We start from the raw sequence: 24,061 nt of genomic DNA on the forward strand, positions 1-24,061 counted from the left end.
AAGATATCCATTCTGCCAATAGCTAATTATGTTCTACGTGCTTGTTTCTTCCTGGCCTGAAGCAGAGCTTCCCCAAAATGCTGTAGCAACACATTAGATGGGGTCCCACTTTTTACATTCTGACCAACCTTTTTATCTTCTTTTCTTGTTAATCCCCAGAATGCAACAGGAACAACAGCAACGTCGAATGTTCACAGCTGCCCTCCTGGCACTTGTTTTTATTCTGGCAGCTGTGAGTACCACAGAGGCTGGCAAAAAAGAGAAACCAGGTAAGGTCCAGTGTAATTCAGAGTTAATCCCCATGATAGATTGCATGTGTGGGAGAATGTCAAATGCTTCTGGTTTTGTTATGAAATTCAGGTTGTTTGTTACCCTTTTGACATACAGGCTAGGGCTTTGTGACTGTGACATGTTATTCTGTGTTAAATAGGAAAATGAAAGGTGGTTTCCATAAAAGCTAGCAGCTTGACAGCCTCGTAGTCCTTATTTTATCATAGAATGGGTGTTGCAAAGCAGCTTAATATTTGCTCTGGGAATAGGATCCTTCTTGACTTAGAGAGAACCAAATAGGAGTGGTGTAAGACCATTATCATGTTGCTTGTTCAGTGTTGTATCTGACAATGCTAGGCCAATGCTGTGTGATGTGGAAGTCCTCCCACAAAGAACTGAACTAACTTGCTGCTGCATAAGGGCAGCCAGACATCCAGCGGTAATTGCTTTCTGCCAGTGATGAACTCACACCTCATTATAGGGGAGACAGGCCTGTGGTGGAAAATTCATATCTGTACAACCCAGTTATGACATTTTTTAAGGAACACATCTTTTGGTGGTTTTCTTAAGGTCTTATGATTTACAGGACACTTACACACTGGTTAAAATGACCTATGAGCCCCATTAAAATGAGGCTATCTGAATTTGTTTTCTGGTTACAGAGGCGTTTATAGCCATTGTGGCTGTATGGAAATATGAGAAAATGTGAATGTAAATATACAGGAGTTAGAAGGAAAATAATTTTTTATAAGGTTATTTAAAGTTACTTGTGATGTTTTGGGATGAACACTTGGGTTTGATAACATTGCTGTCTTTTCTTATCAGACTTGGGTTTAAGGATTTAAATGAAACTATGACCCTTTTGTCCCTGAGCACATGCATTAGCAGCATTTTGAGTATACTTCTCAGTGTAGATTTTTCTTCATCCTTGGAATTTTGGTCATAGAATGTGCCATGGTATACCAAGTGAAAAGTTTGTGTCCCGCAGCTGTTCCCTGGAGGTGCTTGAATCCTTTGATACACAGCATCAACACATACATTTGAGGGTGAGGGTGGTGAAGCACTGGCACAGGTTGTGCAGGCACGCTGTGGGTGCCCCATCCCTGGCAGTGTTTAAGGTCAGGTTGGACAGGGCTTTGATTAACCTGTTCTAGTGGAAGGTGTCCCTGCCTGTGGCAGAGGGGTTGGAATTGGATGAACTTTAAGGTTCCTTCCAACCCAAACCATTCTGTGATTATGTTTTCTAATCTGTATAGTGTGTAGTCCTTCAGTTGGAACTGAAAATATTTGGATGCCATCAGCTACTGGAGGCAGAGGGAGTGTCCTTTCTACATGAGCGCTCTATGGTTTGGTTAGCAATCCCTGAGGGTTTCTAGGTGATTCCCCACTGTGAAGATGAGAATCCACTTGAGAATATCTAAGTGGACTAGTAGACATGGTAGTGGGACTGAATTTGAATGATCCACCCTGCTTTGGAGTCAGAGAGGATGACCTGTATCTGCAGAATTGTGGAAAGGATGCCAGACCTTTTGCCTTTGAAGCAGTTGTTTTACAAATGTCTTCCTCATTCACCTTTTCAGGTGATGTACCTGTTTAATGAAGTTTAGGGAGCTTCTCCATAGGCTGGTGGGTACTAACCGTTTCTCTTGCTTGGGTTTGGTTCCTTGTCTTCATCCAGAGAAAAAGTCGAAGAAGTCTGACTGTGGGGAATGGCAGTGGAGTGTCTGTGTGCCCACCAATGGTGACTGTGGCCTGGGGACACGTGAGGGCACTCGCACTGGAGCTGAGTGCAAACAAACTACCAAGACTCAAAAGTGTAAGATCCCCTGCAACTGGAAGAAGCAATTTGGAGGTAAGCATTGCTCTCAAGGGATTTGCTTTCATGTTTACTCAGACATTGGGCAGGAAGCCTGTATTTTCTGCTTAGCATGATCCTTTTGTCTACAAGAACTAACTGTGATACTCTGTTAGACTCATAACATTTTTGTTTTCACAGTCATTTTGATTTTAAAATTGCCATTTATTACTCATTGCAGCAGAGTGCAAATACCAGTTCCAGGCCTGGGGAGAATGTGACCTGAATACTGCCTTGAAGACTAGAACTGGGAACTTAAAGAGAGCCCTTCATAATGCTGACTGCCAGAAGACTGTCACAATCTCAAAGCCCTGTGGGAAGCTTACCAAACCCAAACCTCAAGGTAAATTCCATTTGCTGAAGGCTGCACACTAGTTCATTCAAATCACTGGATTTGTAATGTCATGCATGCTTCAGTGGGAACTCAGTAGTACAGAAGATTGTATTTTCATGGCCTTGTCTTAGTTCTGCACTTGCTTCTATGTCTCAGTGGTCAGGCAGACAATATTCCTGAGTTGTATGGTCAGGGCAGTCTCACACAAGAGGTAAGCTGAAGATAAAGAGCTCTGATTTTAACCTTAGACCACTTCTACTGTGACCAGTTTCCTGATGCGACTAGAATTCCAGAGTACAGATGAATTTCATAACTCTGCTGTTGATGGGAACAGACCAATAATAGCATGCAAAAACTTGATAAAGATTTGTTTGCTATCAAATGAAGGCTAGTTGAAAAAAACAAAGGAAATGAGTTGAAGATTGAAAGAAATTATTTCCTTCTGGACAGGTAGCATAGAAGGGATGTTCTGCTCACTGTATGCTGAAATGCATTGATGTTCTGTACCCTTGGGGTTGTATATTCTTTATTCAAAGACAGCAGGAAGGAGAGTGTTATTGTTTAAGTGCAAGTGACAGTGTAATTCTTAGTACACAGAAAGGCATATGCTCTGCATTTGTGTTTCTAGGTGTTCCTCAGACAAACTTGTTTTCTTTCTAATCGTTAAAGCCTTTTAATATACTCTCTTGTTGGAGTAGCAGGTGTTATGTGTGTAGGATGATTTATAGTGGGAGCTAAAACTGTGAGATCTTGTTTGAGATACAGAAGTAATGTGTTTTAAGTGGATTACACAAGCTATGCTACCCTGGCATTTGTGTGCTTAAAACCATCTAGGTTTAAAACATTCAAGTGTCTGAATACTAGGGTAATTATAAAAATAAATGTGATTAGGAGTGACAGGTGCAACAGGGATGAGCCATTTTCAAATTGTTGATGGTGGTGTACCACTGATCTGAGTGAGGAATACCTGCAGCTGGACTGCTCTGCTTGTGCTACCAGAGACATGTCTGATGAGGTTGCAGATGCTTTCTGGGTGTGCTAATGCATCTGTCTGCTTTGCAGTCAGTACAGGTGTAACTGGTCTTCCCCACATGACATTTATGGAGTTACAACTAGATAATGACAAGCTGTGAAGCAGAAACTATATTTCACAGCTAGAAACTAGATTTTCAGAGACCATCTGACTTGGTTGAGTTGGCAGCAATAAACATCTTCATTTGGGGGTGGAAGTGACTGAGTGGGAAGGCAGGAAGGTCTTTGATTTCATTGTTTATTAGTCTGGAGAGAAGGACCTTTTTCTTTTCCTTGGGAGAGTTTTTTTGGTGTGGTTTTTTTGGGGGGTTGTTTGTTTGTTTGCTTGTTTTTGTTGTTTTTTTTTTTGAGTAAATTTCCATGCCCAGGTGGCATTTGGGAGTTTATTGAATGAAGCTTCCTTTTATGCTACCAGAAGACCTCTGCAGCTGGACCGGCTAGTAGCCTTTTGCCTTGTTTTGCTCTCCCTGAGTCAGTGTATTCTATCAATGGCTGTCAGAAGAGGGGAGAGGGAGACAAAGCAGAGCATTGATACAGCATTATTTTGTGAGAGCAATGCTCTTGGGTGGTACAGGGTCTTTTTAAAGTTAGTTTTAAAGGCAGCGCTTGTGAAATTGCTGGATTGGAGTTAACTTTTACTTATTCTAGGTATGAGTGAGTTATAGCTGAGACTGAAACTCGGTCTGGGACTGACTGTGGCAAACCTAGTTATGTGGTTTGACTTGATTAGGAAACCTGGCTTCATTTCATTTGAAGGAATGCAAAAGGAGAAATACATGATCAGAATAACTGTGGCAGAAATTCTGCTCTGCTTATTTGCGTTAGAAATCTCACAGCATCTTCCTGCGTGCCACCTGCTCGTTCATCTGCCTCTGGCATTAGTAGGAACAGCATTCAAGGAAGTCACACACTTGCAGTCTGCCTGGGTCCTGAGCTAAGGATAAGAATTCCATAGTGCAGATCTGTGGGTACCCAGGAGCTACACTGCACATTATGTTGGCAGCAGTAGGGAGGAACTAGAGTAAGAAATTAGGTCAGGCAGATTAGTACTGTGTGAGATGTTGTGCCCTACTGAACTTTATTTCTGAGTTAAAAATCTGAGTGCTGACATGTTGGCTGGAATTGAGAGTGTCTGTTTCCTTCCTGAGGTGAAGGAAATTGCAGGTTGGAGGTAAGTCTCCACCCACATGTAGATAAAGGAAAAATCAACTGGATTCAATATATGGTTAGAATAAGACCCAATTTAATTCTTTGGTGATAAGAAAATCTAGATTATTGTCTGAGCCTTTGGAATGGACTGCAGATATGTATTAGGCTCCCTTTCCACCCATAGCTTTGCACCAGTGGCTCAAGACTGCAAGAGAAAAAGCATATTATACATTACTTGGAAACAGCATTTTTGTTTTGAGGCACAGTGCTTCATAAGGTCTGTACTGAAACATAGATAGATGTATAAATGTGGATCAAGTGCGACCCCTTTGCACTGTGATTGCCTGGAGTAGCAGGGCAGTGGCCTGCTCGCATTTGGGAGCTCTGGCAGAACAGTAAGTGGGGGGCTTATTGATTGCAGGAATCTGTTTTACTGCTAAACGTTACCTTTCTGACTGGTATATGCTTCAAGACCTGCATTACTGAATACATCTCCAGCATCCATAGGTTGGGAGTACCAAAAGGAGATGTGAACTGACTGAGAATATTACACTGAAAATACCAAGTATATTCAGAAAAATGTGTGTTTTCGTTATTTTCCTGACTAACTTCCTTTCCTGTGCACCGGAATTTTCCTTGTATTGGGTCATGTTTGTAATCTCTCAATTACATCAGTTTTCATTCTGATTTTATGTTTTAAATGAGGTGAATGAAAGCCCCTATTTGGCTTCTCCTATCAGTTGCAGTTTTATGTATCTCCTGTTCCTTCTGATGCTTGCCGTCTTCTGAAGATAGAACCTCTAACTTCAGTGTTTCATTGTATAACAGTTAATCCATTCATACTCTACAGGACTTACCTAAATTCCTTCTATTACTGAAAATCATTTTTGAGATGAAGAGACTGGACTGTGCACAGTATTCCAACTTCTCTACAGATTTGCACTGAAACATAAAATACCATTGTAATACTTCTTTTATTGTTTATTCCCTTCACTAAATAACCTATATTTTTGTTTTGATCACTGCTTGCATGTGGAGTAGGTATCTTTATCTGAGACCATCAGAATTTTCCCTAACTCTTATATTTTTTTTAAAGTTAATTAATTTGAACAGTTAAGAAGCCAAGAAGGTGTCTGGGTAGGACAGATTATTTCTCTTAGGCTTGCCCAATTCTTACTCTGGCTTGGTGTCTAAAGTTCCTTCTCACCTTCTCTGTTCTTTGAGAAAAACACAAATAAATGGATGCTACTTGTAACTGCTGCTCTTGTGTTGCTTATCCACTTTTCAGCTCATGAACATGCAGCAACTTTGCTGGTAGGATGAATCCGGTGTCTGTCTCTGCTCTCGGCTGTTTTGAAGATGACTGCTGTTTCAAAGGAGTTTAATCAGTGCTTAACAGAAAGGAAAATTATACCTTCAGTGAAATCCCAAGGGTTACCGTTTTGCAGATTTTCTGTTATTTTGGCTTTCCAGGAGCTTCTATGAGCTGTAGCAAAACTTCGGCTAAACAAGGAGGTAGATACTCATTAACGTCAGGAATCAGTGCCTGCCTCATAAACTGATGATCTAAGTGTTCTTATGGATTTGTTTTCTCATTAGTCAGCATTCATGGAAAAGCCTTAAAATCTTTTTGAAGTGCTGTCATTATTTTGGAAACTAGGAAAAAAAATTAAAATTGTCCTTATTAGCATTGCTGTGTCTCAGTATTATTTTAATCCAAGCACCTGACTCTTAAGTATAGATTGTAATCTGCAACATGGTCATTTTGGAGTTCACTGCTTGCATGAGAATCTGCTGTATGTTGGACTTAAGGGGGAGCAGATGATGAATCAGGAATTTGAATTTTGTCTCGATTTCTGACAAGCTCTTCTCCATGGCTTTGCTGAGGTGTTCTCAGGTTGGAAGAGAATAGCTTGGTCCTGGGCTGCTGTGCTAAAGTAACCGGTGGATGAAAACTGTTGTTTTTCCTTAAATATTTGGACAGAAAGGTTATCAGCTACAGTGATACCGTGACACCGTGGTCTGTGTATTTAGTACACAAATGAGGTCATGAGAAAGCCTGTCACAAAGGCTGGAAAGCATGAAAGGCTATTTTTTATCAGAAAATCCCCATGGAGGCAGCCACCTCTCCTCTAGCACACACAGTTCTAACCAGTATCTGCAAGGCCGGGGATGTTCAAGGTCTCCTTAAACTATCTTGACAGATGTAAAAGACTCAGGTACTTCTGTCGGGTAGCTGCTATAATGGCCAACTTGCACTGAAGAGCAGAAAATACTTCCGACATACTCCATCTGGCCTACTTCATGGCCACCCAAACTTGATTGATGGTTGTTTGGGTTCCAGCCAGCCAGAAAGTAAAAGAATGGGGTATTGTCAGGAGTCAGGAAACATTTTGCTTTAACTGCTGAGAGAGGGAGAATTTATTTTTATTGAGCTGAGTTGCCTGGTAGGCTTTAATTCTTTTTGCACTCTCTTCATCACTCCCATTCTTCTCTTTCTCCCTGTAACTTTTGTACTTTCACCTATTTATTCTTCTGATTAAGACAAAATTAAATAGAATGAGCAGTCTGCCTGCTCTTTCTGCAATGTACCCTTCATTTTTTAAATTATGCTCCTTTCTGGTAATTTTTTTTTCACCTGGCTGTATTTAGTACTTTTTAATAAATGTTCCTTCCCACCTTTTGATTAATTTTCAGTTCTATGAGTTATTCAGCTCAGTCCTTGCCATACAGGAAAACAGTTCCAAATAAGGTTCTCAAAGGTGGCATTACTTGCACTGCTGTTGTCTTTAATAATTGGAGTGCACGCAAAGATCACATCCTCCAACATGCAATGTTTGGAAAGGTTTCTCACATGAAGGCAAAACCTCCTGAGTTAATGGCTGTAATCTCTTCTGTGTAATGCAGATCAGGTGTAGCAATTGAGAGTCTAGCAAGCTGTCTCTGCAGTTCCCTGCGTTTAGCAAGGTGTCCGTGCTCCTGCAGTGGAGGAAAGATTCACTCTGTCTGGTTTTAATAATTTCATATTGTTTGAAGAGCTTTACTTAAGAATTTAGTGAAACAGAAATAATCAGCCCTGCCTCAGCTAGGAGCTGTTGACTCTTAGCTCCATGTTCTGACGAGTAGCTGCTGCTCCTTTTTATCCTAGCCTGCAATTACAATTATCAGAATTTACTTCAAGGTGACTGAACTGCAGTCTTTAATTAGGGTCTTTGGTTTTGACATTAGTAATCTCAGTGGATTTAAGACAGTGTTTGACACTGACTTATCTTGTGTCTTCTTAGGGAGCTTGGTGTCAAAACACGGAACTGGACTTTTGTTAATGATCAGGTAAATCCCTGTCTTAGCTTTGGTGCCAGGAACAGAAAACAGCATGCGTTTTTTGAGAAGTACAGTGACAGCCTTGATTTCTACCTGCAGAGAGGACATGTTACCCACAGTGCGCTGCCAGGACAGGCTGGCTGTGCTTTGGCAGGATGACTTGGCTGCTGCTGTTGCAAGGATCTGACAGTGCCGTTGTCTGAATGTATTGCTCTCCTGATAGGCAGCTCTTCATTGCTCAGACAAACTGGGTGCTGCGTCACCAGAAAGAACCACCTGTGGTCCGCTCCATTTTGTATGTTGGACAGTCTGCTTTTGCTGGGGTGCCTTCCCTCAACTTTGCCTTTGTGCCGCAGCAAAATGTCTGCTCCTAAAGAGTAGCTGGAGGGGCTGGGGAACGGGGAGGGGGGAAGAAATGGCTTGTTAGGACTGAGATTTTCTTTTGTTTGAGAGATGCTGATGTCTCCTGTTTTGGCATCACACTCATGCTGCATCTCCCTTTGTAGGTTTTAGAATTCCCCGTCTTTAATGTAACTCATTAGTCGTGCAGGCATGCAGCTAGTGTAATAATTAGTATTACAGGAGGCAGAATAATAGGATCTGCTGAAACTAATTAGATATAAAAATGAGGGATTTTCTCATATTAGGAAACAGCTGTGATAAAGAAAAACCTGAAAGGCAAAACTGGGAGGTTTTTCTCTTGCTCTAGAGGATGAGGCAGGTTTACTGAAGAATGGCTTCTTGCACTGACCAGGAGCCTGCGGTGAAATAAAGTGATCTGAGCTCTCCGGGGGGAGACAATGAGGCAATGGCAGTGGATGCCCAGTGGGAACAGCAAAGCTGGCTGTTATTATTGTTGCTATCATCGTGATTATTTGTATTGCATGAGTGCCCAGAGGCCCCAGCTGAAAAAGGGTGCCATTGTACTAAACACTGCATAAACATTGCGAGAGGCAGTTTTGCCATGAATAATTTATACCTTATAGAGCTGGGAAATGCAAAAACTAAGAGAAGAAACAGTAGTCTGGAGGGGTGATACTGGCTACTAAATGACTGGTTGTGTTTCCCTGTGCCCCTTGCTAGTCTGAGGACAAGGCCTGTATTTCAGGATGAAGTAAAACTTACTGGGAACTTTAGGTTCTGAGACTTATCTCTCTGATTTGGCTCCTTGAGGCCATAGGATGAGGAAATATGATTTTTCTCAATTTAAGTGGGAACAACAGTAAATCATGTAAGAAAAAATTAACACAGTGGTGGTACGGTGTGGACTGCCCTCAAGCTGCTAGTAGGCTACCAGTGCAACCTATAACTAATAAAGTTTGGATGTCTTTTAATGCTGTTTTTTTCTGCTTTCATTTCTATATGTTTCTTGTATGATTTGCACTGTATTGTCCCTTGATACTGCTTTTGTACCTTTGAAAAATTATACTGTTTGGATAAATAATTTGAATGCATTGTTAGATCATAATATAATGTCAATCTGATTGACACAACCCTGATTCCAGGGACTAGGAAATGCTTGTAGGAGAGGGACAAAGAGAAATATTTTTTTAAGAAAGGAATATATTTCAATTTTTAGTTGTTCTGCCACTTTTACATGTATTTTTGAAAAAAGTAGACCTTAATGTTTTCTCACCTCCTGGTTTGTATTTCAGATTTTTTAGTTTTATTCTGCCCAAAAGATGAAAAATTGGATGTGATGAATGGTCTTGTTTAACCCTCTTTGTTGCTGCAGGAGTTTCTGTTATGGTTTAATACAGACCTTTGTGGCTGAAAGTTTAAATCGCCTTTTGCGTGCCAATTCTGTTACATGCTCATTGTCTCACTTTCCTGGCTGGCAAAAGCAGTGAGCCTCCTTGGCATTAGTCTGTGCCCTTGAGCCGTGAAAATGCCTGAAGCTGTGGGATTTGCTGTGATAAAAGATATGCCATCAGCAAATACTTACACTCATTACTGTTCCCAGCAGTGAAACAGAGAGAAAGCCTTATTCCTTCCTTTCTGTCCTTTCCTTTCCTTTTCTGCTTCTTCCCTTCCCTTCCTTTCAAGCTTTTTCCCCTTCTTTATCCCTCCATCTCATTTTCTACTTTGCCATTGCTCTATCTTTTCTTCTGTCTGTGCTAACTGCAGAAGTTTTGCAGGAGACTTTTCAGTGTGGTTCACTAATCAAAGCCAAGCCTGTGTCTTGTGCCCTGAGGGCAGATCCAGTTTGGGGCAGATGCAAAAGGCACAGCTGAGAAATACGTATGCCTGGTTTCTAAAAACTAAGTAAGTAAAATAGGGTCTCTATTCACAGTATATCACAAATAAATTTCTGCTAGATAACTATATATTTATTTATATATAATATAGATCTCAGTTTGACATATAAACTGCTGCAACAGGTAATCTTTTTGCTGTATAGGTGTATGCCAAACTCTAGTCGGGCTATTAATACTTTTTGTTCTCAGCAGTCTCCTGCAGGCATGTGAACTCAGAGACCGAATTCTCTATTAGTCTGTGCCTGCACCTGTCTTGCTGGCGTTAAGAGGGATCTTGTGTATAGCATAGAAGGAGGGCTGAAGAGCCAGCTGGGACTGGGTCCTTCATGCACAGAACATGACAAAGAACAGAAAGTTCATACTATACAGAAGGAACAGTACAAATGCACCATAGGCAGATGAGAAGAAGCAAACAGAAGAGCAACGTGAGCTACTTATGAATGTCACTTTTCATTTTGCCAGACCCCTTCAGCAGTCTCCAGTTGCAAAGCAGGCTTTGATTGGAAAGTTTATCCATTGCAGTTTTCTGGGTACTTAAGCAAAAGACTCTAACATCTTAGGTATGCGTGACCCAGACATAAAGAAAATGAGATGAAGCTTTCCTGATCTTTGTGCAATTAGGCCATGTAGCAAAATCAGAATATGTGTGTGTCTGTGGTCTTTTGTGTGCCTTTGCCTAGGCAATTTTGAAACTTTCTCCCAATACGTGAAGAAAATCACCAAAATTAAAACTTTCTGATGAAAAACCTTGGTTTCAACCAATCACCTTACCTGTAATTTCTGACTGATTTCAGTAGGGATAGTAAAGGGAGTATTTAAAATGTCTTGCATCTGTAGGTCAGGCTCAAGCAATGCTGTCTGACTATTAAGGTTGTTTCAGATAAATTGGATTCATTTTTCCTTGCATTTATTTCTTCTTGCAATTCCAATGAGAAAGAAAATGAGTGAAACTTTTTCCATGAGCAGCTCTTTGGTCCATTCCTTTATCAGGTGTGTTAGTGTTTGTTACAGACATAAATCTAGCTGTTCCCCATTTGTAACATGCATCACAGCATGCCATCCTCTCTTATATGGTTTAGCTCCACCCTTATGTTTGAATGGGGTTCATCTTGTGCTCAACTGGGAGCAATTCCAAGTCTGTTCAAAATGGAAATTTAGCAAAGCGAGAAGCAGAACAAAACGTGCTGGAGGGGGGTGACTGGAAGAGTGGAGAGATTGGGAAACACAGACAACTAGAGAAAGTCATTAAACAGCACAGAGCTGAAGTATAGGGAATACCATCAATTTTAATATATTAATGAAGTAAAAGCCACATCAAGGTCATTGATTCATTGGAGACTTGCCTTCTACTGCTGTTTAGCTAGTGGAGTATTGCTTTCTTTTTTTCCAACCAGTAGGACTGCATTGCTCTGAGAAGAGCTCATTTTGGAAGAAAACTGCTATTGTAACATAGTTTTTCCTTCTTAAACTATTGGGAATATATAAATGCTGTGCAGGAAACTAGGAAGAAAAGGTATTAGATGGCCATGAAAGGTTCTCTTTCTCTAGAAGCAGAAGAAATACCATATTAAAGGGTATTTCAGAAATCAAGGGATTTGTTTCTACAACCATGGAAATCATAAGATAGCAGTTTCTGTTCCTAGAGAGCAGAGTGAGCCTCTTTAGGGTGAGATTTTTTTCACCCAAGGATAAAATTCTTGGCTTCATCAATGTCAAGACTGCTTCCTTCCATATGGCTTGGCATTTCATCACCAAAATTCAAAAGTTCCCTGCACCCAGTGGCACCATTGCCCTTCACCGTAGCAGCCAGGTGCTTTGGAAAATTTTCCCCAATGAGAGGTAGAGAGCCCTTCGGAAGAGCTGCCTTCCTCTGTATTCAGTGGCACTGAATGCTAGCTCCTGACGAAACTGCATCCTGAACACCTGGTGTTGAAATTCTTTACTCTAACCTTCCATCAGCACAGCTTTTGCTATTTTGAATGATTTGTATTGCTTTTGGGGACACTGCTTGCCTTTTATGTACAGGAGTTCAGAAGTGCCATGAGTGAATTGTTACCTTCTTCTCAACAAATGAAAATAAATACCTGCAAATCTTGGTTTAGAAAGCTTGGCTTCCATTAAAATGTAATTACCTCCCTTTTATGCCTTATACATTAAGGGTGGCTTCAAATGGTGTGTGGCTTCTGTTCGACAAAATTGCTTTCCTGTGCTGAATGAGAATGAGTCTTCAGAATAAAGATGACTATTTAAAGAGGGCTGCTGCCATTCCAAATTCCATAGAGAAAGTTCTGCTTATCAAATTAAATTGTTTACCTCACAAGATCCTCACTGAAATTTTTGTTACCAGTCATCACAGAAGTGGGTTCATCCATGACCACACAGCCTTTAATCCTGCAAATAATTCTCAGGCATTCAACTGTTCATATTCGGGTGACAGATGATTAGGTAATCCAGTATGTGTGCACTGGCAAAGTTTTGTCTTGCAGGACTGTTTGTACAATGTTACATAGGGGTTTTTTTCACCTTACTGGAACTGCTCTGGGTTCCAGGAGGAGAGTGGGATGTCTGTGCAATTCTTGTTGCTGGGTCCTATATGGACAGCAAGGTATTCTGAGTTTGCTCTTTGTGTGTCGCCTGGTCCAGGATCCCAGCCTCTGTCTGAGCAACAGCACCACTAGGCAGCTTCGTAGCTGTGGGATGAGAGGGAGGAAAGTGTACGCTTTAACACAGACACAAAAACTGAGGACTGTTCTGTCATCCTTATTAATATTCTGGAATGTACATAGCTCACTCTTCCAGTACCTTTGTATTGCTGAAAGGATGCACAAGGATTGTAAAGATAAGTATTTCCTTGATGTGAAGGGAGCCAGAGAGAAAGTCATAGATCCTGCTACAGCTTTCCTCAGTGTGGCTATATGCTGAGCCACGCCAGCAATGGAAGGACAGTTTGGCTGGGACGCTAACACACAGTGCACTTGGAGCAGTAGGCAAACAATGGTGCTCATCTGTTCCCTCCACTGCACAGCCTGCTCACCTTAAGTGTTGAGAGACAGCGAGAGATAGCACCTACTCCCACCTCACTGCTGACCCTGATCTTGGTAGCTCTAGGAGAAATACCTTTGCTAAAGCATTTAATGTATTTAAATTATGTGTTTCACTGTAAATATCAAATTTACATACCTGTCTTCATACCTTTCTACTTACCTATCTACATACCTTTCATAAAGCTTTATATTGAGATGTCACAGTTTGTGGCGTCTAGAGGCGTCTGTACATGGCTACATCTGGTGCTGGTGTATGGGGCTGTTTTGAGCTTTCAGGTAGCTGTCATTGTATTCTCAGCTGGTCAGGGCTTCCTAGCATGGCATCAGCACTGGCACTGCTGGCATGGTGACCCTTTCAGTCAAGCCTGATTACTTTTGGAAGGGAAGCGTTGGCAGACCAGATGATCAGAGTGACATGGATTCCAGTGTGGATGTTTAAGCTGAGCTGATAGCTGGTCATAAAAGTAGAAATAGTAGTGCAGGGTGAGTAGAGATGAGGGCAGTGAAAGCCTGAATGACATGGTGCAAAACCTAGGTCTGAGCAATGAGAAAACATGAACAAAGTACATCTTAAAGCAACTTTATATTTTGTTAGCCATGGATATAGAATAGTCTGTAGCCTGCCCATAGTCAAAACAGTTCGTGGGTAGCTGTGCATGAAAAGATTAACAGCAGCATCTTCATGGGCCAGTATCCGGTATTAATGTCTGTAGTAAGATTTTTAGAAGAGCTTAAGGACTGGGGAATATTTGAGCAGTTTGGTTTTTTTTTTTCTTTTTTTCCTTTTCAATATTGCCACAACTCAGGGGATGCATATCATTGCATGGAGCAAATTTACTTTGCATCAGTACAGTTTACCTGTCTGAAAGATTAAGCTGTGGTGGTGTGAGTACCTTTAATGTGAGAGGATTTACATCCCATGAGTGAGCACAAAGGTTTTGCTCTGCTGGGACACAAAGCAGAATCACTTATCTTTGTAGGTAGATGGGTTTGGCACTTTGGATGATATGCAGATTATCACAAGGTAGACAGCAGGGCAGAACTGAGCTTTTGCTGACAGGAGCAGATAGAGACCCACAGGGGCCAAGTGCAGATGGATTAACAGTGAGTTGTTTGGTACTCAAGTCAGGTGAAGATGGGGACCTGATGCAATCACACAAGTCCAGACCAAAAACTTTTCCTGGTGGTGACTTCACCTCTACTGTGAACTGCACATACTCTTCAGTAGAGCCCTATTAGTGGTCTGCCTGCATTCATATGTCTGCTTTGCTTTTAGTAAATTTAGTTGGAAGTCTGCAGAGTGTCCTTCTGGTTGTGCTGGGTCTAAATAGATTTTGCAGATTCAAATGCTGGTGTGATTAATAAAACACCCCTGTTTCTGTCAGAGAAAGCAGCGTTAGGGGGTGAGGTAAGAGAGTCAGAGAGAGTGCAATCAATACAGAATCCAGGAGGCTCAGTGATACAGAGCAAAATTAGAGGAAGTGCTGGCGAACATGGATTAAAGAGGATAGGAGGGGAGACAGAAAATCTGTAGGGAAAAAAAAAGCTTTAGCTGAAAGCAAATTAGATATTAACTTAAAGATAAGTGGCATTTTAGAATGACATGTAAAATAATGCCAGATTCTGTGAATAGCTCTGGATTGCAGGCATACGTACACAAGCACACACAAACACTGACAAACATACAAAGGCAGGGGTAAAAAAAATAATAGTTCATTTTCGTATTTTCAAACAAAATTACTTTTTGTTTTAAATTCTTATCCATTTAAATGTTAAGAAGAGTTTTTAAGGGAAAGATTCTATAGAGCAGATTTTGTGACTAAGCATAAAATAGGTATTTTATTTTGCTTTGACTAAGGATTATCAGAAACAATTTTTGTCATGTTGAAAAAGATGAAGATTTTGTTTTGAAACACTAACAGGAAAAAAACCCAACAAAACATCAGAGAAATGTGATGACTTAAGCCTGCCTTCTGTCAAAGGTACCCTGGCCCTATACATAGCTGAAAGATGTCAGTGTAGTTCTTTTGGCTTTAATGCAAGTAAGGTTTTACAAGAGGTGATTATTGCTTGCTTATCTGTGTTCTGCAAACTGGTCAGAGAGAAAAGAATCATATTCACAAAGAAGAGTGTACCACCTAAAGGGCCAAGTGCTTGTCTTCTCATTCATGCTTATATTTGTTATATAACCTGAGATGTTTTCTGTTGGGGTTTGGTTTCTGCTTTTTGGTTTTGGTTGTTATTTTGTTGTATGATTTTTTGTTTTGTTTTTTTGTTGGGGTTCTTTGTCTTGTTTTGGTTTCTTTGGTGGGGAGGAGGTATTTTTTGAGAACGAAAAAACAAAGGCAGGATTCAAAGGAGAAAAGTGACATCTGTTTTAAGGCAAACATGAGTCTACTTGGTTGCTGTTTTGGTTCCAGGAAAGATGCTTCACAGAAACTCAGTTTCATTCTTTCTGTAGTACCTGTTGTGCTGTATTTTTTGGTGGTATCTGTGAGGATTTGATTTATTCACATTCCCCGTGAGACCTGTTATTTTGCCCATTGCAAGGTGACGTGATACATATTCATGCCTTAGGTCCCTCTGTGAATTTCCTTTGCCGGTAGAATACCGCACTCCCCTTTAGCACAGTGAAAGCTGGTGTTACATGGTATGGTATTATACGACCATAAATGGTAATTTTAATATAAACTTTAACTTGCACCTTCACACCGTTACCTTATTTACCCCAAATTAATCAGAGAAGCAGATGCTCCCTAGTCTCTTCGCCATCCTGTCAGTACCAGCTGCCTGGACAGACCACGTTCTAGTGACTCCAGGCTCCTCAAGTGTACATAGGTGTTAGTCCCAGACAAAGGGGAAGGGGTTGGCAATGGAGAAGCTGAAGAAATAAGTGAGCTTTCTCACCACACTCCAGAGTTTCTCTTATATTTAGAGAAAGCCAAAGACAGACAATGAAACAGAAAGGAAGCAAGGAAGAAGGGTATGTGTGTGGATAGTGTGTGCAAAGCTTTCTTCCAGCTCTCCACTGAGCCATGACCCGGTTTCTCCAGGAGCTGCCTGCTGTTTTCTTATTTTCAAAGCAAGTTCCTGAGACAATGCTTTGCATGCCAAAGAGGGTCAGCTGCTCAGATAGGAAGGGTTCCGAACAGCACATGCACCCCCCTTTCCATCTTCTCTAGTGCCTCAGCTGTTCTTTTCCTTCTCTTTTCCCTTTCCTTGTTCAGAACGAGGAATCAGAATTAGTTCTTACATACACAGAGAAAACAAGCGGAAGTTTTGGGGTATTGAATGAAATTTGTTGCAGTGACTGTTAGACTCTAATTTTTTATGGTTATTGTTATCTTGACAGAATCCAAGAAGAAGAAAAAGGAAGGCAAGAAACAAGAGAAGATGCTGGATTAATGGAGCCAACTTGGGCAATGTGAGAAAGGGACATCAGCAAACATGATCAGTTAACAGTTTCATTTATACCTAGGCATTTTATCCTAAAATTATTTATAGCTTAATGGTATCATAGAAGGAAACAAGCAAACACAGAAAAAAAAATCTTTTTTTATTACTTTAGTATTTTTAATGTATAACCCTAACAACAACTTTTAGAGGCCTGTAATAAAGGACTCCAGTCTCATTTAGAAAATTATGTCTATTGTGTATTGAACAATGTAGAGGTTTTTAAAATATTCTCAAGTCTTGCCATAGGTCTCAGTCTGGTAGTTACTCCATGCAAGCAGAACTTGAACCCATGTGGAGCTCTGCTGAAGCCAGTGGTGCCCTGTGTGATCATAGGAGTCTGGCTGGATGCAATTATATTTAAGATTGGGACCTCATATCTGAAGAAACCCACACTTGTTTCTTAAGTACTCATTGCATCTTGATAACTGTATGAAATTATTTGTTGAAGGAAAGGATGGGGGCATTTTTTTTGAGTATTTACAGGCATAGAATTTTTTGGGGTGTTTGGTGACTGTTCATTCCAAAATGCCACTATCTCCAGGTAAAAACCAGTAGCACTCCTATCCTTGGTCACATTTTGGATGTTAGCAATAAAAATTTTGAAATCATTCAACAGTTGGACATGGAAGACTCCTAATTTTTCAGTATTTTCTAGCAATGATTTTTCCAAGCAGAATGTTAGCAAAACTTCCATTTTTCAGCATATCATTGCTGGTGGATGGTAGTGGCCTCTGGTTTACCTATAAAAACTGAAAAATGCTTTCTTTTATTTGTTTATTTTGCCAGAAAGGAGAATATCCTTTTGACAAAAATCTAGTTGAAATTGTTGTGATGCTTCCTGTCCCAACTCCCTTTTGTACCAGTGGGAATCTTCCTGTTGATTTTAAATAGAGCTGGTTGAAAAATACTATGTCTGATGGGAAGCAACAGAAGAAATCTATTTGGAAACTGCTTGAGAAGTTGTTCCTATTTTTAACCAAAAAAAAAAAGACAACTTGTGGGACTTGAAACCAATAGGAATGCAATTAATTTTTGTTTCTCTGTTAGTAAAGTAGAAGGGAAATATAAAAGCAGTACCTTTTCTTTACTCCATTTTTCTATAAGCAAAAAAAGACCTTGGAAAATTTCACTCAATGTAAAAAGAGTTCTATGATTTTAGGTGTTTTTTTTTTTAATTATCTGCAGGGAAAAAAAAAAATAGCTGGTTTTCAGTTTGTTCAATTTTGCATATTTTAAGTGATAGTAACAAAAAAGTCACAAAGTAGAAAAAATGATCTAACAAAGGGCTATTCTGTTCCCAGCTAAACAGTTGCTTAATAAACTAAACAACCAGTGGACCAGACTTTTTAGAGGAAATGTGTTTTTAGTGCCCAAATTAATTTCAAAATCATTGCTTGACTGCTGGTCAAGATGAATAGACTCCTTGAAATCCTGCAGGTACCCACTGACTTCAGTGAAGCCGCAGCAGCGTGTGTACATCTGAGTAAATCACATTGTTCTCTTGGGTTTAGCTTGTAGACAGGTAGACTCTTTTTCCAGACTAACATCACTCCCCTTTTCTATGCAAAAAATGCATAACAATTGCAGAGCTTGCTCTCTTTTTTCTTACATGGAGGGTATGGCTGATCTGAACTCACAATGTGGCAAGTCCATCCATAGACGTTCCTAAACCTTTCTGAAGCCAGCTAGCCAAGCCTGCACATAGCTCAAGGTAGACTAACCACCTGATTATTTCCCGGACTTCTTGGGTGTGTTTTGCAGTCTGTGTTGATGTCCTTGTTATTTTGACTATGCTGTTAGACATACCTGAGCCAGTGGTATAGTTAAATATGTCCCCAACATGTGGTGGATGTGCAATGACCAAATCCAAAATCATAAAGGCTCATATTTGGGTGGTTCTGGGTGCTATTAGCTTTGCTCATGGTCTAATCAGGTCTACCTGTGCTTGTGCCTCAGACTTAAACTAATGAATTGGTAGGTCTGATTGAAAGCAAAGGGAGAAGGAAGCTTTTTCACTCACCAAAGGTTTGTCTGTCTAAATGCTGCATCAGTTCACTTAAAGTGATTCAGCTTTGAGTGCAAACACTGTTGCACCATTGTCTTACACTGGTTAATCTAGACCATGTTTCACAGGGGCTGGCAGGAGTTGGGAATGATGCTGAGACCAACAGTTTGACTACCCTTTAGGAAACCTTAGATATAACTTCTGATTTCCACCTCTGTGAGTAAGAAGAAAATAATTTCCCCTGAGTTTCCTCCAACACCTTGTGGCCCTTATGATTAACTGCCCATCTGGCTTGTTAAAGGAACATTCCTACTAGTTTTTGAAGGAGGCCACTCATGTTTCTGTGGTGGTATAGGGCCTCCATAGAGAGAGTTTACAGAAAAGAAAGAAACAAATAAAAAAATACTACGTTAGGACCAGAAGAAAGCACAGCAGTCCTGCTAGCGAAGAGTGTGAAATACGAGAATTCCTCTGTACTACTCAGCCAGATATGTTTAGATCTGTATTAGCATCTTATTGTTGACAGTTATTGGAGTTTTATCTATCATAGTTTATAAACAGTGAAGAAAATTTCCAAAAAAACTAGCAGAAAACATTTTGTGGAAACTATGGTGATGAAGGAGATGATAAAAGTAACTCATGGCAGAACACAGAGGAAGATTGAATAAGAATACGTTAGTCAGGTCAGCTCTGAAAAGAGATGCCTGGTACCCAACAGGAGCAGTTGCTTCACTAGTGGCATCGTCAAGAAAGCAAGAGGCAAGAATATGCAAAACCTCTTCCCATCCTATCTTGCTCAGTTTCCACTTGAGTCATTCTGATGTTTCTCCTTATTTGCTTTCTAATCTTCTACCTTCCCTCCTCTGGGAGGCCAAGCTTGTCTGACAGTGCTGTGGGGGTGGCTACTTCAGATGCAATATGTTTTACCCTCTTGGTGCTATCCTGTTAAAATGGAAAATGACTTAGCATAGACATATTGCTTAGCTAGTTTAACCAACTGAAGCTTGTTTCATGAATGTCCCTCTTGAGAAGTGGTTTCCATCTTCATTTGCTACAGCTATAGTATGGGGAGATGATGGAAATCCCCCAAATTAAAGGCTTTTTCTCAGCACTCAAATCTCTTAGAGAAAAAGAGAGATGAGTTATTGAACATCAGCTAAGGATGAATCTTCATCCAGACTCTGGATTCTAGCAAGTTTAAAATTAGGGGAATTTAGGTATAGCTCAGTTCCCTTCCTCTGAGTAGGCTGAGCCAAGCTTCTAAGCAATTAGGCCTGTCTGTATCTTGATTTAAAACAATATTTGGTGATTGGGACATTTTCTGACTTTGACATATCTGCTGACAGAAGTGCTCATATTGAAAGAGAACCATTGCTTGTCAGCCTGGCATACTTAACAGAGTACTATGGGGCAGGGCTCCAGGAAGTGAGAACGTTTGTTGTACATGTAGGTAGATACTAAGTTATAACTTACTGATTCTCATCTTCTAATTCCATAATGATATTTTGGACTGAAGAAATGAAAGAATAATGATGATAATACATATCAACAGACAGTGTTGGAGACTGTGAAAAAGAGAAAGGGATAAAGTCAGGAGCATTTTACACAAACTTCTTTTGCATGCTCCTTGACTAGGGAAGGCAGGATTAGTGGCTGGCACATTGGTTATTATGCTTTGCTTGATTTGTGCCTTAATGAAAACTAAGCAAATGTAGAATGTTACAGAGAAGTCAAGCTGCACTTCAGGCTCAAAAATACATGTCCAACCAGAGGTAAGGTCAAACAGAGACAATAGTGTGTCTTTTCTGGTTTAGGAGTACAAGCTGTGAGGATAGGAGAAAACATAACTTATTTCTTTATCTTTGGTGTATATCCTTCACCTTGGTATGTGGCAATGAACAAGTAAAACAACAGAGCATTGGGACAAACTAAGGCAAAGTGAATACTTAGGGAGACTGTTTATGGAAACAGGCTATAAACCCCCATAAACTAGCCGTGCTGCTAGCAGGAAGTGTCTGAAGATAAATATTGTGTAGCATTCCCATTTGTTTCATGAAATCCCTTAACATAACAATAAACTTTATCTGACTTTCTTTAGTCTAATGTCAATGATGAGAGTGGGGCAAAAAACAACCTGACTTTGCCTCAGCTTAGGAAGTGCAACAGATTAATGTAAATGTAAACCTGACACTTCTCTAAAGCAAAATACTGGTGAGGTGTACACCATTTTGACAGAATACTGTAGTCTTTTACATCTAAATTCTTACAGGAAGGGGAAGCAGTATGTCAACGGGGATAGGTATCTCATATTCAGTCTTTTAAAACTCTCTAGGACAGCATCTTCTGTGAACTTCTGATTGCGTTCTTTCCTTTGTGGGAATAGATTATACCTGTTGTCTGTCTTCCTCCACTCATCCATACTTTTTATAGTATTTGTAGGTTTTCTGTCAATTCTGCTAAGGTACTCTACCTTTCAGGCAAACTTCTGTGGATATCATTGATCCTTCCTCATGCTTGAGGCTGTATTCTCCATTTCTCATTGAATTGTTGCAAAACACCCCAGCAAGCCCCTACTGTCAGGTACCCCTCATTGTGTTCTTTTAAGATTAAAAGACACAGTAGCAACTTGTTAATCAGAAGATGGCAATGAACACGGAAATATGAGAATGAGCAAAGAATCCCTGGATTCTTTGGGAGGGTGATTTGCTTGTAAAACCTTTGTCATAGCTCAGCCTGGGCAAGGCTTCCTGGTGGAAAGAAATGCATCACATCTGATTGAAAAGTAGACACAGTGGTGAAAGAGTGTCTGCCCTCACACAGAAAAAACTTTAGGTTCTACCTAAGTGGCAAGAAGCTTCGTTGTTTCCCACTGTCCCCTCTTTTACCATCAAATTAAATGGAGAAGACGTGTCACATGGAGCTTTGGGAATAGTGGAAGACTTGCCTGAGCAAACAGAGCATGGAGAGAGCCTCTTCCACCCCATTGGTGTTTGTGTTTGTAGAAGGTCTAGGTTGCCTTGCTCAGCAGAGAGCTGTGTGTACTTTTGGACCAAAATTAAATAATGCTGAAGTCTAACGATTTTCTTAATGTTCCCCTTCAAAAGTGGCAGTCTGCCTTGTGGCCTCATCCCTCTGACCTGATCAGAAATGAGATATTTCAAGGGAAATGTGGGAATTCAACTATATTCAACTATCATTATCTCTTTGGTGGGGCTGTGCAATCCTTTTCCCCTTTCTGCAGTTTGCCAGTTAAATGTGGAGTGTCTTGGGGTCCCAGATGGCTAAAATCTCAGTAGATATCTCCTAGCCCTAGCCTGTAAATCGCTCAGCTTTTGAGTGATTTTCCTATGAAAAAAACTGTACCTACAGTTCTTATACCTTGCTTTAAAAAAACCACACAATAACAAACAAAACTGGTAGCATGTGTCCAGTGTATGAATTTACTGGTGAGATAAAACAGAGGCTCCCAAATATTCCCATTTCAGAAGGTCATTAAAGTTAAAGACTGTATAAAAGCTTTAGCCCTGAATTCTGTGATGTGAAGCTTGAAAGACAGATAGAATGTACAGTAGAATGTACACATCTGTCTTACCCGTAACCGATTTCATGCAATTAATTACACTGTTTGAGTTGCCTCACCCTGATCTACCTGGCAAGAAGACATTATTTAACTTTTCTCATTTGGTCATTCATTGCACTTAACATATTGTAATTATGTAGTTCATCTAGATTTTTATATTTGAAGGAAATAGCTCTGATAATCTAGAGTGTGTTGTGGTTTCTGAGGGTATCTGAAGCAGAGTCAGGTTAGTACTGCTGCAGCTTTGAGCTACAAACCACCTAATGAGGATATCATCATCAGGCACAGCAGGTCTGCAAATATATATATATATGTATATATATATATGTATTCATATGTGAGGAAGCAAAACTATTTAAAAAGTGCATTCATAACTCAAAATGTATCTCACAAATAGTGCTACTATGTTTTCAAGCTAAGGTAGAAGTGAAAGAGTTTTTTGTCCTGTGTTGGTATTTACACAAGGATACAAGAGTAGTATGTAGGATGAAGAGATAGGTTTCTTCCCACTCACTAGCATATCAGTTTAAGGATAGCTGTGTCTGAGGAAAATGCAAAACACATGCCAATGAAATGGCCAATAGGACTTAGTATCACAGTGATGTTCTCTTTTGTCACACCAAGTGCGTGGAAGGGCTTTGTTCAAAGCTTCAAAGTGGACAGACTGCTTCAGTTAGGTGTGAACATAGAAACCCAGGCAGAAAAAAGCTTTTTCTCTGCCTACAAAAAGTGAGGAAAATGTGAAAAAAAAAAAGCTGGAAAAATAAAGTAAAACTGAAATCATCTTAATACCTGTAGTTTGGATGTTAAACACAAAGAAGGGATGAAAGTCAAAATAACAAATTAAAGCCTGAATATTGTGTTCAATGGATTTCTAATTCTGTATATATCTATTAAACGAGTGCTACATGATGTCTTTTCATGGGTTACTCTCTTTTTCCTGTTCCTTTTTTTTTCAGTTTGTATATTGATTTTGTAAGCTAGCAGTGTGTTACCCTTTCAGTTTTTTTTTTTAAACTTGTATGAAAGCCATATATCCATATTGTAGAATGAAAGCATTAATCCTGTAACATCCCTTAATGTTTCCCTTAGCTCTGTGGGATTGTGGGAGCTCTAGCGAATGTATATGTTTACCAATTGTATCAACATAATTTACTTGCTCTTAGTGGCGATAAAGAATTAAATAAACTAATACACAGAAGTGTCGTGTTTTCATTTGGGTGTGGAAACTGTAGAGGACATCAGAAAATTCTGAAATCAATTCCAGGTTTTCTTATTGGTCTTTCTTTATTGTACTAATTTCCCACCCTCTAGGTTTTGCCTGTCCCAGAAACACTTGTAATTGTAAACTCACAAAAGTTTTAGTCTGTAGAAAGAAATCTGCCAGAAAATTATTCTAGCAGAAAACAGCTGTTTGTTTTGTGTATACTGAAGTCTGCTCCGAATTCCCGACACTTATCCATTCTGTAAAGCAGCTTGTTTCAGTATACAGTTGTATCAACCTGTGTAATATTGACACAAATACAGATGAGGACTTAGGTTTGGTTTGTTGTGCTTTTTTTTTTTTTGAAATTATGCTATCAGGTGAGCAGTGGGAAAACCTTATTCCCAGCCCTGTCATGCTCAGCAGTTTTGCTTTAACAGTGACTTTTAATGGGTGTGTGTGTTCACTGAGAGGTGATTAAGCCTCAAAAATGGAACAAGGAAGTTAAATTACATTAATAAACTAAATAGAATTAGACAGAAATTCAGGTAAT

The 24,061-nt window shown here is 40.0% G+C and overlaps 1 protein-coding gene across 1 annotated transcript in view; it reads left to right on the forward strand.

The window, feature by feature from the left end:
* Window positions 1–23,505, forward strand: part of PTN (pleiotrophin) — a 77,857-nt gene extending 54,352 nt beyond the window's left edge. The window contains exons 2-5 of the mRNA XM_062616485.1: window positions 160–269; window positions 1,949–2,122; window positions 2,307–2,468; window positions 16,616–23,505. Of these exons, the coding sequence (XP_062472469.1) occupies window positions 161–269; window positions 1,949–2,122; window positions 2,307–2,468; window positions 16,616–16,668 (498 nt within the window). The 5' untranslated portion in view covers window position 160 and the 3' untranslated portion in view covers window positions 16,669–23,505. The remainder of the gene's footprint in view (window positions 1–159; window positions 270–1,948; window positions 2,123–2,306; window positions 2,469–16,615) is intronic.
* The last annotated feature ends 556 nt before the right edge of the window (window positions 23,506–24,061 follow it).

This window comes from Pezoporus occidentalis, unplaced genomic scaffold (assembly GCF_034315485.1).
Source record: "Pezoporus occidentalis ecotype Australia unplaced genomic scaffold, CSIRO_AGI_Poc_V1 ctg19, whole genome shotgun sequence".
NCBI classification, from domain to species: Eukaryota; Metazoa; Chordata; class Aves; order Psittaciformes; family Psittacidae; genus Pezoporus; species Pezoporus occidentalis.